This window comes from Chiroxiphia lanceolata, chromosome 5, assembly GCF_009829145.1.
Source record: "Chiroxiphia lanceolata isolate bChiLan1 chromosome 5, bChiLan1.pri, whole genome shotgun sequence".
Lineage (NCBI taxonomy): Eukaryota > Metazoa > Chordata > Aves > Passeriformes > Pipridae > Chiroxiphia > Chiroxiphia lanceolata.
Window position 1 is genome coordinate 34,258,253 of NC_045641.1, and position 16,275 is coordinate 34,274,527.

At 41.7% G+C, this 16,275-nt stretch overlaps 1 protein-coding gene and 1 long non-coding RNA gene across 3 annotated transcripts in view; one reads left to right on the forward strand and one right to left on the reverse strand.

Annotated features, from left to right (window-relative positions):
• Window positions 1-943: 943 nt before the first annotated feature.
• LOC116787033 lies at window positions 944-2,178 on the reverse strand. Its single transcript, XR_004357137.1, has 2 exons — window positions 2,037-2,178; window positions 944-1,445 (listed from the first exon to the last, which is right to left on the reverse strand). It is a non-coding gene; the product is annotated as an uncharacterized LOC116787033 (long non-coding RNA).
• LEMD3 (LEM domain containing 3) overlaps window positions 1,877-16,275 on the forward strand; it is a 41,545-nt gene continuing 27,146 nt past the window's right edge. For both annotated transcript variants that reach the window (XR_004357136.1, XM_032688252.1), the window contains exon 1: window positions 1,877-3,447. Coding sequence is in view for 1 of the 2 variants with exons in the window: in XM_032688252.1 (XP_032544143.1) it covers window positions 1,935-3,447 (1,513 nt within the window). In the remaining variant the exon portion in view is untranslated. The remainder of the gene's footprint in view (window positions 3,448-16,275) is intronic.

Sequence of the window (16,275 nt, forward strand, 5' to 3'; positions counted from 1 at the left end):
TAGCTGGTGGAAGGCGTGGGTTTCTTCTCACGGAGGAGGAATGGAATGTCAGAAGCATTTCTCATGGCATTTATGATATTGGCTAGTATAGACTGGGAAATAGATCAGAACAGGTACATTTACGTTAGTGGTTTAATGTGTAATGGAGGTCATGTTGAGTGTAACCATCCTTACAGCTGGAGTTCTGTGCATTGTTCCAATGCACTATACTGCTGTATGTGAAATGGCTCCTCTGCCAGGGAAATGAGGAGGCTGTACACAGTGGTGCCACATAAAGTACACAGTAATACAGACCCTTGTTTAGTGCTTCTCAGCCTCAGAAGAGCTGTGTTAAAGTATGTTTAGATGAACAATAGCATGGGGTTTGCACTGCCAAGTGTGGTTGGCCAGAAATCGAGGGTGGGGTACTTGAGTTAATCATCTCCATTCAGTATCATCACCACCACCACCACCAAGAAAGATGGCTTCAAGCCACTCCTCTAGCTGTGTAGACTTGGCTGGATCTTCACACATAGCTGCCTCACAGCACCTTAACTCCTGCTCTGCAAATGTTCCTCAGTAACAAAATTAGCAACTTCAGTTTTGATATCAGCAGGGCACATCCACAATATCCTCACTGCAGCAGATTGTGAGGGGGAAGGCAAAACTGTTTCTGCAGTTGGATCTTGTTTCTGGACCACTTTTGCACATGATGCTGCAAGACCAGTCAGAGTTAGGTCCAAACTGGAACTCAGCCTCCTTTGTTTATGATACGATACAAAGTAGCTGAGCCCAGGGTTTCGTCATTCAGGCTGGATAGGTAGAGACAGACAGGTCAAAAGGAGATTTTGAAGCCTCCGTATGAGGTTCTGTGGCCAAAGGGCCAATCCAGACAGGCCAGTGCACATCAGGAAGACATCTCGTTATAAAGGCACAACCATTTTGACAAGACCACGTTTCTGTATACAGTTCAGCAGTTTCAACTGCAATATATATGAATGACTGTATTTTCCAAAAGAAAAGCACAAAATACACCCAGGTAATTACAAACTTAATCATACACAGAATCACACAGAATCAATTAGGTTGAAAAAGACCTCTGCGGCCATCGAGTCCAACCTATGAGCAAACACCACCACGTCAATTAGACCACGGCACTAAGGGCCACATCCAGTTTTTCCTTAAACACCTCCACGGAAGGTGACTCCACCACCTCCCTGGACAACCCATTCCAATGCCCAATCACTCTTTCTGTGAAGAGATTACTCCAAATGTCCAACCTAAGCCTCCCCTAGAGCAGCTTATGTCTTCTCAGATGTATGAGAGGCTGTGTCTCCTCACAGCCGAGATGTCCTGATGGCCGGGACTTCCGACAGAGAAAGGTTCGCTTCCACCAAGCGCATCGGGAAGGACCCGCCAAAGGTGCACACGCGGCCTCTCCGAAGTTCTTAGGCTGAATTTGAGACCTGGAAATGGCATTAAGAGGTTCGGTCTGACGCGCATCCCCGGACGCTTCGCAGCCGCCGCCGCCGTTACATTGTCTGCTCGCAGGCGAGCCCGAGACAGCGCCTTTCCGACCAGCGCTGCCCTCCAGCTCCGACAGTGGTCTCCGCGGCCCGCACCTCCGGGCTCGGCGCCCCGAGCCCCGCCATCTCCCCGCCGCCGCCGGGAGCGCAGGACACCGGCACGATGCCGGGGGCCGCTCGTTCGACGCCTCTCCGGTCACCGCGGCGCCACCCCCACCCCGGGACCCCCGCCGCGAAACCGGGGGCGGACGGGGGAATCCACCGCCCCGTCTCCCGCCCGGACGCTGGCGCGGCCCCGCCCCGCTCCCCCCCCGCGGGCGGGCGCCGCGGGGTGACGGGCGGGTCTCGGCCACAGCCGAGTGCGGCGTCAGTTCCGGCGGGGAGCGCGGCGCGTGGGTCGGAAGCGCCGCGGCGGTGGCGGAGCGGAAAATGGCGACGGCCGCGCAGCTCACGGATGAGGAGCTTTTCTCGGAGCTGAGGCGCTTCGGCTTCTCCCCGGGGCCGGTCACCGAGAGCACCCGGCCCGTCTACCTGAAGAAGCTGAAGAAGCTGCGCGAGGATGAGCGGGCCGGGGCCCGCGGCGGCGGCGCCAACAAGACCCGGAACAGCAACAACAATAACACGGGGGCCGGAGCGGCGCCGGGCGGAGGCGGCGGCCGCGGGCGGGCGGCCACGGGAACGCGGCTGGCCGGCGCCGAGCACCCCTTCCTCCCCGGGGCTGCCGCCGGGGGCGGCCGGGGCCGCGCCGCACCCCCCGCCGGCGGTGGCAAAGTACTGCTGGGCTTCAGCTCGGACGAGTCGGACGCGGAGAGCAACCCCCGGGGCCAGGCCGGCGGCAGGAGGGAGCGCGCTGCGCCCCTGTTCCGCGGCCTCAGGCCCGCCGCCCCCCACGGCGTGAGCAGCAACTCCCCCCCGGAGGAGGCGGCCCGGCGGAAGCCCAGCTCCTGGTGGGGGGCAGCGGCCAGGAGACCGGCGGCGACTCAGGGCGCGAGGGAGCTCGGGGACGGCGAGGAGGAGGGAGGAGAGGAGGAGGACGACGAAGACGAGAAGGAGGAGGAGAGCGAGCAACAGCGGTGGAAGAACCGGACCGTGAACGGGAACCGGCTCCTCTCCTACGGCGGCAGCAGGGACAAGTACTCGGACTCGGAGGAGGAGGAGGCGGCGGGGGCGAGGGCCAAGCAGCAGGGACCGAAGGAGGAGTCTGCAGTTCGCCGGCCCAGACGGAGCCTCAGCAAGTCGCCTGCTCCATTCATAACAAGCAAATGCGCTGCAGCCGGCGCTGGCGTGATGGAGACGGGCCAAGAAAGGGCTGGCGGAGGCTGCGGTGCTGGTGTGCTCGTAACGAATGACAGGGCGGCGGGGGCGGCTGCTGCCGGCAGTCTAGACAGGGGCAGAAATGAGGAGGAGGAGAATGAGGCAGCAGCGGAGGGAAGAGGAGGAGGATGTGAAAATCTGGACTCTAGTCCTCCCAGCCCCAGATACCGCCTATCCAAGAAATCCCCATCAGTATTGTTGCTGCCACCACCGCTTACGGACGTGGACAGCGGTAAAATCACTGACCCCGCAGGCACCATTAGGAAAGCGACCAATAATCATGTTCTCAGCGGTGCTCCTGGTAGCTATAATGTTGAATCCAAGATCTATTCAGCTACTAATAGCCTTCCCCCGAGTGGAACCACCTCCTCCCTTAGACTCAACCACTCCAATCATACGGGTTCAAATCATACCTACCTGAAAAACGCCTACAAGAAGAATCTCTCTGAGCCCGAGGAGGAGCTTCTCCAGCAGTTCAAAAGAGAGGAGGTATCCACCACTGGAGGCTTCAGTGCACATTACCTGTCCATGTTCCTCTTAACTGCTGCATGCTTGTTCTTTCTGATACTGGGATTCACATACCTGAGAATGAGAGGTTCTGGAGTAGCTGAGGATGTGGGAGCCAACAGTAAGTATTAGGTGAAGGGTAAGAGCAGTTTCTGCAACTGGATGTAACAACTGTTAATACGCCTTTGCAATCCCAGACATCCCTTACTGAACAGTTCTGGGCTCCAACTTAGTATAATCTCTCTGTAGAGGATGGTGCACAGAGAAAAATTGTCTTTCCTGAAGTATATAACATTGCAAGCTGGTATAAGCATGCAAGACATTTGAGGATAAATTCAAATCCTGGCATTCCCTGCTGTAATCTGTTAATACCTTGTTTTCTAGCAAGTTTTCTTCCCTAAGGAGTTGTATGGTTTTGTCCAATATAGTGGGTGTATGGTTAATAGAGAATTGACGAGGTAAGCCTTTATGCTAATCTCACAGGAGTAATCATGCACATTTAGATACCTGGGATTCCTGCAGGGCTAAGATTTGATTGTAGTTGTTTGGTAATAAAGTGGGTTATTTTCATTGGTGTGTACTGAGGCTTGAAAAGGATCTTAGGTTAAGATGATGTTACACAGTACCACAAACTTTGTGCAGTAAATTATTTGACCTATTGTATGTTTTCTAGTAGGCACTTATAAATTCAATTGACAATAATATTTATATGTGAAATACTGTTGTGCTTCAGCTCGAATTTCAGGATGTTCGGTTTTTTTAATCCTGAATTATTTGGCAGCTTCTTTAATATATGAAAGTAACTTCTTGGAATGGATATAGAAACTACCATTTTCTATTACAAAGCATACAAAAATGGAAATGTGCCACCTAAGGGTAGTGATTCATGCTAATTCAATTCTTGGCTGTTCTGAAATGGACAGTGAAGATTCTAACATCAGAAAGAAAAATCATGCCACTGCTGTCTTGTTTTTTCATTGATCCTGATGAAAAATTATGCAAAAAGCGTCTTGGGATATAAGAGCATTAGAAGGGTCTTGGCAACTTGCATTTTTCTTGAAATGATCGAGAAAGGCATGTGGGGTGTACACACGTGTGTACATTTCTTTGTGGGCATGTATACAGTGCCTTGTAAGGAGCGATCAGACTGTTCTCTTGGGATATTCTAGATGTTACAGGGCAGAAGTAGCGGTGTGGGCTGCTTTTTTTTGGCTTTCTTTTTTTTCTATTCCCTTTTGAACGTTATTCATTACATTATGGTAGCAGAATAGTTCTTAATTGCTGTTTTGCAGTCTTTGGAGGGGCGAGTAAAAGATTTGGTGTTTAGGAAGGACAGTTGCAGCAAGGAGTTAAGACACTTGAAGTGTTTTAATTGCTATCCGAGTGGCTCTTAACTGCTGTTCAGTCTAGTTTTTTGGGAAGGCTGTGAACATACGCAGGTAGGCTAAAATTAGATACAGTATAGTGTGACTGTGGGGACTACTCATACTTTGTGATTAGCTTCTGGCCATAACTGCTAGAGACATACCTACATTTTGTAATGTACTCGTAAGCTGTATAATTGTACTGACGTATTACATACTTTTTCTGGTATTGAAATATGATGATTTTAATAGGGGAGAAGGTCTGTCAGCCTACTGGGGTAAACTTTCTGACTGCCAAAGTCAGTGGTTGAGTTAAAATTGGCCTGTCATCATGACTGATAAAGCTGAATGTCTCAGCAATGCAGATAGCAATATTACTTAAAGTTCAGTGTTGGTTTTTTTTTTTATTGGAAGAAAACTTCTTTTTGAATGTGTGAACTTTCCTATAGAGCATGTGGGATGCCCATGTTGAGTATATTGACCTTAAAAAATTAACCCAGCTGAAACTGTTGTACAGGGAAAATCGTCATCTTCTGCCCTTTTGCTTAGGTAGGGCTGCCCAGTCAATGGTCTGATAGCCCAGTGTTGCTTGGTAGTTCAGTTAAGCCAGTTCTTGACCTGTTCTTATTTGCTGTCTTTTCAGTGGAACTCCTGAAAGTGGAGTTCCTGGAGAATTGTTCTGGCAGTGGCACTGGCATTTCATCTGTCCTACTTCCTCACAGCCCCAGGCTTTGCTCTAACATAACAAATGGGAACAGGGGAATAGTGCCCTTTGGAAGAAGCAAACAGCGGGTTTTGTGTCTAGCTCCTTTGATTGAAAGAGGAGCAGGCCACTTCTTTTAAGTAATGTGGGAATGATCAGGAAATTACCTTTCCCATATGTTCAGCATGTGCTCACTAAATTCTTTCTTTTCAAATAGGCATATGGAACAAAAATACGGTAGGTCTGTAAAACAGGCAAGAACAGACAAGACAGGCCATTTAAGGCTGATTTTTACTGAAAAGGGAGAGAACCCTGTTTTCTGTTAGGTGATTCCTGAGCTTAAATATCATCCAAGTGAGCACTTTGGCTCTTATGCTTATGTGGGTCTATTGTCTGTTTTCTTTATAGAAGCAGAACTGATTCATACTTTTTTATTAAAAAGAACGGTGTATCTCAAGAAACCACCCTTTCATTTAAGTGATTGGATACTGAGGTTTTTCTTCTTTTAGATGGTTGTAGGTAAGACTGTTGAGTGAGAGTGATTTCATTGTGAAAAAAGTTATTTTCAACTCCAAACTATGTTGTAAAAAGTTTTAGAATTCATCAGAGTTGCACTATATCCAGCCCTGTAATTATTGTGACAAAACAAAAAATTTGTATATTTGGATGGCTTCTTATTTTAACTTTGCAGGGAATGATGCACAATGAGCTTAATGTTCATTTTCTTAATAGTTAATTACCTAAAATGAAATGCAATTAAAATAAGGTGATAGCACGTTTGTGACATTGAAAAATATTTATCACCAAGCACACTCGATATCAACACTTAAAATATTTGTCAGGCTGTAATCTAAGAACAAAGGAGGTGTGTGTAGTGAGGGGGAGGCTTAAAACTAGGTGTTGGGGTTGAGTTTAGCCAGGTATAATAATGTAAATGAGAAGGGATGAGCAGAAAACTTCAGAAGGGATTTGTCACTTATATCATGCACAGTGTTCTAATAATTTTTTTTTGTTCAGAGCTCTGAAATAGCTATGAAGTGCTTTAGTTTTTCCACACGTGGCATAAAATGTTCAAAGACAAATCAGAACTGGGTTAATTCTTCTGTATCTAACCTATAAATGGTCAATAGAAGTAAGGTTTTTATGCATTTTGCTGTCTAAAATATAGATAACTGTCTATTGGGCTTTTCCTGAACCTATTGAAATTGAACTACTCCTTAAGCTTGCATAGAAGACCAACTAATGCATAAGTGCATGTTGTGCACTTGTTGCTCTTGCTATAAAGCAAGTTTTGCTTGCACCTGCCTTCAAAATACCATGGAATTGTATCAGCTTCTTGCCAAACCAGCATAGTATTTTGTCAGGAACATGGTTGACTTTAGTCTACTTTCTAGAGTTCTTCAAACCCTGAAGAGTCGGATATCTCTTCCGACTTGTGTGGTTTTGTGATATTACTCTGAGCACCTCAAGTGGCTGCTCCTGGGAGTTAATTCTGAAGTTATTTTTCATTAAAAGTTGATAACTATATCAGATCACTTGATGTTGCTTTCAGATCTGGTTCACCTTTCTGAAGGATGTGGGCATGGTACAGGTGCCGTTTAAGGTTGTAATCTGAAATCGGTTGCATTTAAGTTACTTCTACTGTTTCTGCTCCAGCACTTTGTCTGGGAAGTAGCTGATGTGGCAAAAAAACCCCAAACCAACAAAACCACCACAACAAAAAACTGTTCTTGAAACTTTCAGGTAGGTCTTGTTTAAAATCCTATGTTCTTATTAGGAGTGGCTTTTTAAAGTGACATCTGTTGCTAGTAATTTTGGTCTTCCTGCGATACTTGTAACAAAACAACTGCTAGGAGGATAAACTTTACTATATTTGCTACAATTTGTGTTTTTGAAGTGTTAGTTCAGGGAGATTTAGTAGTTGTGTATATTGCAAGTGGAAGCTTATGCAAATCACAATTCTAAGAGTTTAATTCAATTCCATTGATGTTCTTTTGTTCTTGACTTCTAAATCTCTTAGGTGTTAAAACTTCTGTGGTATTTTATGCAGGGAATTGAATTGGTAAGAAGTTAACTTGCTGGATAAGGGATAAGATGATGACTGCTATGCTCACAGGCCTGCAAATTACTATTAAAGTGATGTGGTATTTCACAGATAAATCTACTTGTTATAAATCTGCTTGCCATCTAAGATCACCTTCTCAGAAGCGTCTGTATTCTTGACAGTGTTGGCTTTAATAGAAGAAAGTTAATTTTGCATAAGAAGTATTTATAGAAGAGGAGATAGCAAAGGGAGGGATTAAAATTAAAAGATTTGCAGAGTTCCTGTGTTGTGTGGATATTAATGTTGCTTGTGGTTTGCAAAGAATACTCTAACTTGTATTTATGATATAACAACTTCTATTGAAATATTAGCATATAGCTGTTTCATTTTCTGTATGTTACCTTAAACCCTAGGTAGCAAATGTTTCTCTTCTAGGTGATATAAAAGAAAATCCTGATGTGTATCTTAAAGATTAATCTCAGTTGTAGCTATCTCAATTCTGTGGTTGGGTGAGATTTGGATCAAGATCAGTAGATTAAAAAAAAACGCCTAGGCTGTCTTCATAAGGTAAAGCCAGTCAGAATAGTTAAATTTCCTTAGGATTCCTGATAATTTTAAACTCTAGTCTTCCTTATGGTATGTCAGAAATAATTCTTTAAAATGACAAACAAATTTGGCCTTTTATCTAGGAAAGTCCGAGTAGTTATTATATAGTCCCTTTTATCTAGACTTTTGTCTAGGAAAGTCCTAATTGCTATATAGTACAAACCAGTTAATTTTAGCTGACAATTTCAGGTTCTTCCTAAAGGATAATGAACAGTCTATTTACCTTTGCAGCAGATCTGTAGTATGAAATGTAATATGAAAATTACTCATCAATGTTCAAAACAAAAATTATCCAAATTCAGAATTCTTGTTTTTAGGGGGGTTAGTGATGTTTGACTCTTTGTTCAGAATATTTATAAATACTTTGCATCCGTACCTTAAATGTGCTGCTGTTTTCAGATGGGCACAAAACGTTCTTTATGCCATGATTGCAGATTCTTACTATGAATTTTTTTCATTGTTAATATTTTAGGCCATACTTTTTTGTGAAGTAAGTAACGGGAAATCGGAACTAGAATTACTTGCCCGGGGAGCAGGGATGCAGAAGAGCTCTGACAGAGTCTGTTTTCATTAGGTATCAAAAACTAGTAAAAAATTTGCACTGCATTCCATGGTGCATAGTTTTCTCAAAAGAAAGTTTGGTTTCGATGTGAGAAAATTGAAGGTGATCTAGAATCTGAAAGCAGATCTTGTTGCAACTTTTCCATTTCAAAAAACATTTCAGACTAGAAATGTGTGGAAAAGCAGAAAGCAAATTTATGTTTCATCTGTAAGAGCCTCTGCCACTTCTAATACTGTTCAAACACAACGCAGTATTTCTGTTTAGGACAGATGAATAGAGTGATAGTGAGTGCAGTGGAAAAACTTTAAAGAAGAGCCCACAGTACACAAAGACTTAAATTTAGCATTGTAGGAGCCCCACTTTGCACTGCTTCATAATCCATAATTATCCCAGTACAAGAGGAGAATCAGGCCTGCAGTCCTCCTATTTCTGGGAAATAATTGTGTTTCTAAAAATCATGTACATTTGAATCCTTTTGAAGTTTATGTTTCATCTGAGAGTAATAGGTTGCAAAACTTTGACTCGACTGCTTACCCAGCTAAGCTGGCAGAAGTTGTTGAGTTGTACTGAACTGCTACCTGTTATGCTTCTAGACTTGTGCTTCAGAAATAGTTTGAACATGTGAACAGGCCAGAGCTGCTGTTTGAGAAAGTTGTTTGGTCACTTCACTAAAAAGCTTAGGCAAGTAAATTAAGCAAGTACATAAGTTTTGGTTGATGAAAGTGCGTTTCCAATGCCGTGGAGAATCATGAAGTCTGATTCCTTTCACCTTTAAAGTTCTTGTGGATAATTGTATTTTCTGGTAAAACTAGTTGTCTGTTGTGGTAGGTTGAGGGGGAGTAAGTTGACTGGTTAATGGATTGTGAAATCAAAGTATATTAAAAAGAAAAACAGATTTTTTTGGGAGACTCACGTGTTGCTAAGAACTTCGTTAGTACTATCTTTGTCATTACTCTTCTTTTCTTGGCTCCTACTGTTCCTGCTGGTAGGTCTAGAGTTGTGGGAGAAGGTGGCAATGCCTTTGCTGTGATTATAATAAATGAGGACATGGTGTAACTCTGCCAATGGTCAAAGTAGCTTCTGTCCACTGGTAGTGTTATTGATGGAAAGAGGCGTACTGATGGGTGCAAGGGTAGATTGAAGAGCCACTGCACATCTTAAAGCTGATCTCGTATAGAAGGCTTGCTCGAGTTTATAATGTCCAGTGTCAAGTCCTACTGTGCTGTACTTCCCACAATGCTATTTAGTGCTGTTTCTCTATTCTGAGTGTTCACGGTCCACCGTGGAGGGTGAGAGTAGGTGCAAGTTAACCATGAAACAGGCAAACATGGTGTGCTGTTGGGCCCAGCTTGCTGGAGGAGCTGTGCTGTTATGGCTAGCGTTTTGCAGAGATTAATTCTTCTTTTTTGCAGAGGAAAGGATCAGATTTTCTGCTTACTGAGAGTCATATCGTAACATTGAGGTATCTTGAATAATGCTGCCCGTTTAGTCTTGCTTAAAGTGAACTCCGAGTGACAGACTGAATTGATGCAAAAAACTGTTTAATGTGGGGAGGAGAAGAGTAGGGGCTTAAAAAGAGAGGTCTAACATTGAATTAAGTGGCATTAAAACTTACTAAATAGTTACAGAATCACAGAATATTCTGCGTTGGAAGGGACCCACAAGGATCATCAAGTCCAGCTCTTAAGTGAATGGCCTGTGTGGGGATCAAACCCATATTAGCAAACCCTTTTTAGCACCATGCTCTAAGATCTGTTGAATTCTAGTGATGCTGTGCTAGATAATTAAGAAATAAGTCTGTTCATAAATGAGAGATTGTAGAACAATTCCTAGGCCAGTTTTTCTTTGTCTCAGAGAAGGCCGTTTACTTAAATGAAAATTGGAAGATGGCTTGTTAGAGAATAATTGTTGTATATACATAGTAAGACTTCCTTCATACTGCCTTTATTCACTTAAGTCTTAATACAGGGTCACATCCCCTTAACCTTTTATTTATTGAAAAATAGAAGAAACTTTTATACTCGGAGTGTCTTGGGTAAATGCAGCAGCAGCCTGTCCTTGCTGGGCATCAACTGAACAAAACTTTATTACAGGAGGACTGCTGGGGTGAGGTGGATAAATGTAGTGTTGTTCCTGACTAGATTTTAAGGCTACATCTAGATCTTAATTTTACTTTTGTCTGTAGAAAAGCGTGTCTTTGACGGTCAGTTTAGTCTCTGAATTTGAGAAGCCTCAGACTGTCCTTTGATTTCATAGCTATTTTTGTAAGGTTTAGAGTATTTTCAATAGGCTGTGTGTCAAAGCCACTCTACCTAACAATATGTCCCCTCAATTCTCGACCATCTCGCTATGTGGTTGTACAATAAAACATTCCACAGCACTTGGTTCAGCAGAACGTATCCTAGTGTCTGTTCAGCATCATCAACCTGCACAGCATAAGCCCTTAAGTATCCCCCATCTTGCAACTTCATCAAACAAATTTTTGTCTGAATATGTAGATGTTGGCCATAGAGAACAGAATTCTAGCTGTAGAACTAATCCAAAACCTGTCAGTAGATACTGAGCGATGGAGCATTTACTGGGAATGACAGGTTTCATATATCAAAAGGTAAATGTGTGAATTTTGTTGTTGTTGTTGTTTTTATTTTTTTATTTTTTTTTTTGTTTGGTTGGGTTTTTTTTGTTTCTTTTTTTGTGTGTGTGTGTTTTTTTGGTTGGTTTTTTTTGTTTGTTTGTTTGTTTTGTTTGTTTTGTTTTGTTTTGTGTTGTGTTACCTGAAACTGCGCTTGGTTTTGGTGTGAGGTAGTTCAGTGTTTGTTCTTGCCTTTTTTTGTTTTTTTAATTCCCAGGATATTTTCTGGGAAATGGTAAAACATTATAATGAGAATTTGTTTGTGTCTCACTATATCTGAAAGTCAGTGTGTTTTTTATTCTTTTTCAGATGTCATGCCTTAGACAACCAAAGAGGATTTTGTTGAGTGACAGATTGGGTGGGGCATGTGTGGCAAATGCCTGAGAGGCCTCTTTCACAGGCTGTGGAAGTCCACAGTCAAACCTAATTATGGGGAAAGGCCAGTCTGGCGGTCTTGCTTGTTCTGTTTCTCATTCTTGCAAATTCCTTGGAAATACTTTACTGTTACTTTGTAAATATGAAAAAAATAATTTACGAAATTCCTTGGTGCTATCTTGAAAAGGAGAGTATGATATCTGGTTCATTGTAATCTGTTCCTGTATTGGTGTGCACCCAAGAAAATTTCTGGAGGTGAGAAGCATAGTGAATTTGAAAGAAAAAGCTAGTTGATTTTGTTGGTTGGTTTTTTTGTTTTGGTTTGGTTTTTTTTTAGGGGTGTGGTGGGGTTGTCAAAGGAATTTTATGCTGTCCTGGCGAGACTTTGCCTAGCTGAGAAAAAGAGGGCAGAGATGCAGATTTCCTTCTGGAGAAGGAACTAGTATCATTACTTATTTTTTGGGTTTTGTTTCTCTTATCTGTAAGTATGGGAAGTACTTATGCTTTTACATCAGCTTATGTAAAAGCAGATGTGGATAAAGGTGTTTGTAAATCACTAGGGAAAATAGGGAATCTGAGCTATGTTGGGTACTTTGTATCTTGCATATAATAACAGATGAATGTTAATTTTGATATAAACTCAGAAAAAAAAAAATAGTGTTGAGAACACCTAAAAGAGCCATGCTGCTATACTGTCTGTACAGTGTCCCTTGAGCTAAGGGTTTTTCATTTCACTTTGAAAAAAAGAAATACTAGTCTTTTGAGTACTCCTGAGAGCTCGTTCTTTCAGAATGGGCAGGTATATATGCACAGTCCAATTTGATGATCCTAGGGGTGTATTATGATCAGTACCTGTTAAGTTTGACTTCCATCAAAGGTGGTACTCCCTGCAGAAATGCTACAGACTGTTTTTTAGGTTGTTTACATTGAGCACAGTATCTGATGCTTAGTATCATCACACTGAGAAACTAAGTGCTTATGGGTTAATTAGGATCATTTTTGTTTCTGCAGCTGTGGCTTTACAGCTCCTTAAAGTTGCATCGAGAAGTTGCTTTTTTGTTTATTAAATCAAGTTATCTGTGCATTCAGAAATACATTATGGCATTATTATGGTTCTGTTAAAAATGTCAAAAATGTTGGGGGGGACATATAGCTGCAAAAAGCTTCAGAAGTTGCTTTCATAACGAGGAATAGGATTCGTGGGAAGAGTGAGGAAAGTGGGAAAGACTGAGGAATGAAGTAAAGGCATGAATATTGTGGAGAGGCTAAATGGAGTGATTATCTTATTCTGATACAAAGGTACATGTTTCTGAATTTGACAAGTGGCATGTTCAAAGGAAGCAGAAACAGGTTTTTCACACGTGTATTTAAGTTGTGGAACTCTTTATGACCTTAATGTTGAAGCCAAGAACTTTATGTGGTTCATGTGGGACTAGACAAATTGGTAGGGAAAAATACACTGGAGTTGATACTTCAGGGAGGAAAAAAACCTAGCCACTTCTGTCTGTCTCTGGAAGCTTCTGAGGTGCAAATTTTTTTTTGACAGGAAGACTATTCTGTGTCAACATATACTTTATATAGTTATGTTCTGACACTCATTTTTGCCACTGTTCTGTTTATTTCCCCCTTCCAGTTAGGAACAGGTGTCTCTGAAAAGAGTAAAACTTATTGCTACTGCTGGAGGCACGATTCTGGGCTAGTTAAATTCTTGATTTGTCTTGATGCAACTGTTCCTTCACACTGAGGTTCTGGTGTTGCCTGTTGAAGTGTATTGAATACAGAAACTGCAGGAATGGTGACACTATTCAGGGCAAGGTGCCACAGTATCTGGGAGATAGCTGTAGTGGAAGGATTAGCTACTTTTTGGCATCCCAAATTGTGTGACCGGAGTGTAACTGAATCACTTATCGCTTATGTCCTAAGCAATGGTATTTTTATTTGTGCATATCTTCTTTCTAGGAATGACTGCCTATGGAGCTGTATCAGTCTTTGGAACTTGTATCATTAAGACTTTATGAAAGTTGACTTATGTGCTCATGAATGTCTGCAATTAGGCTGTAACTTCATGTCTGTTATACTGTGCTTTGAAAAAGAGGAGAAATTCCACTTTGTGCTCCCTGTCTATCTTACTGAAGAAAATTAACCCTTCTAAGTACTGTGTCTATCTGCAATTATTACCAATGTATTAGGGAGGAAAATGAGAGGTGGTGGTGCTGAGCAGTTTTATTTTTAAAGATAGCAGCTGCAGAATTCTAGTGCACATTAACTTTGTATGTTGACACTCTTGTTCCTAAAATTGAGCTTCTCTGTGAAATGGCTTGGTATGTGCATTTCTCTTGACAGCTTTGGCTGGAATGCTTTGGAGCTGTGTGGTGACCTTTAGCTTTGTATTTGTTACTTTTTGTTTTTTGAGACTGACCAATTCTGCTACTCTTAAAAATTCGAGTGGTCTGTAAGTCATAATTTACAGCTTGTCCCAACAGCAAGATGTGTAAATTAGTTACTTCTGAGGTTCATTAGTAGTCTTTTCCATCAACCTGGGACAGTATTTGTCTGCTGCTTTGATTTTTTTCACAGGCTTTTTGGTAATCTTGTTACCTTGTTCTTGATTAACTAGCATTTAAATAAGATAACTTCTTAAAAATATATTTAAAAATATATTTAAAAATATATTTAAAAATATATTTAAAAATATATTTAAATAGTATACCTCTTCCTGTTCTGAAATCCAGTTTCATGTGAAGATGTCATCCCATGATGTGCTTACTTTTTGTTTCCTTCAGTGTCTGGCCAAAAATCTCATTGCCACTACACTTTTCCAGGAGTAATGCTCTTCTCCCATTGTGTCAAGCTTCCAAGCTTGGAATGTTTAGGTATTAGTGGTTTGAGGGAGTTGGTATGGTGCCCTTTGTCAAGTTTTCGAGGTTTTTTTTGCCAGTAAAAATACTTCTGCATGTTTATCCTGCAGCTAGTATTGACATGTACATGTGGCCAGGTAAAACTGCCATGCTTCTCAGTTTTGCTGCTATCTGGGGAGTTCTGATGGATTGCCATGTCCAGGTAGTTGCATCTCCCCTTACTTAGGAGCTGTGGATGTGGCTGTTAGTTGGCTAATCTGGAGAGAAGACCCTCTGGGACAACACTCAGTTTTCTAAAACAGGAATCTCCTACCTCTCTTGTTTTTAGCTTTGTAGTATGAGTAGATGATAATTTGTTCTTTGAAGCCATTAGAATGTGAGCTTGATAGATGACTTCCAAGGCTGGTAATTGTTGTTGCATAGTAGAGATATCAAACCCCTTTTGAGGAGAGCCTTGGAAGTATGATATACTCACATAAGAATGTCTTCTATTAGTTATTAATTTCATGTTTGGTTTGGTAGAACAAGAACTTGTCACTCTTACAACTATAGTTACATATTTTAAGAACTGTCAAGAAAGCTTTTGAACCAATAATGTTGATGGAATTTGTTGAAATACTTTAGACATGTTGGAGTAGATGGGAACTTTACATCTGTGACTGGAGCATGTGGGAGGATTTGGTAAGAGCTTAGACTCTGGACAAAAGAAAGAAGGGTGGATTCAGAAGAGGAACTACTGAAGTAGTTAAGGAGTGGCCCTATTAACTCAAGTGAATCAAGGTTATGTGATAACTAGATGCAGATAGATTAACAGTTGTTAATTGCATATGTAGCTGCTGATAAATTGCTGCAGTTGAACTTAGTATACTGACCTCTTAAGGCATCAGTTGTCCTAAACTGTATGACATCTTATATAAAATGTATAAAATCTCACTTATTCTTTAACTTGCCATAAAATCAGTAACTTCAGAGGGATTTCATGGAAATCCTACAGTGTGAATTAAAATAAGAAATTACAAGGATTTTTAAATTTTTGTGATACGTAATTTTGGAGGAGATGTGATTGGTTTTCCTGGGCGCTGTAACCACTATGTATTTGTGAAGGAGAGGCAAACACTGACGTCTCCTTTGGTTTGCTTCCTAAATTTGAGGTGTTAATTTATCTAAATATGAAGTTGCCCATGTGTGAGATTGATTTTACTCTGGGATTGTGATGCTGGAAAAATCTAACCAGCACCACTGTCTCCACTTAATTGCTGTGCTGCCCTAGCATAAGTAGAATTGCAGCTGACAGTTTGCATCTTTGCAGTCATGAAAGTATTGCATATGCGTTTGCTCCATGGCTTTCATCAGTGCTAAAATATGTTAGTCAGGTATACTGAAATTTACACATAGTTGTGTCTCGTGTGTGTACCCTCCTTCCAATGAATCAAGATTTCCTGTATGCCCAGTGAGACTGACCTTGGAGACTGTAATTATCCTTGTCTGGATAAGTAACAATCAAACTGGGAGGTTGGCAGTCATCTTAAGACTTGGTCTGTTCCTCTAATCCTATTTTAGGCTATTCAGATTAAAAGTTTAGTGTACTGGGCATGTTCTGTTGAGTTAATGAATGAAATACATAAAACTTTGTTAAGTTGGTAGCTCGATAATCCAGTAGGTTATGACTGTGAATTTGCTCCTGTATAATGAAATCATGAAATGCTATAGGGCTTGGTTTGCAGGAGTCTTCAGTATCTGCTTCTAACATCTTTAATTAATCTTATATCACTATCAAGTATTTGGGTGTCTGTGAAAACCAGTCC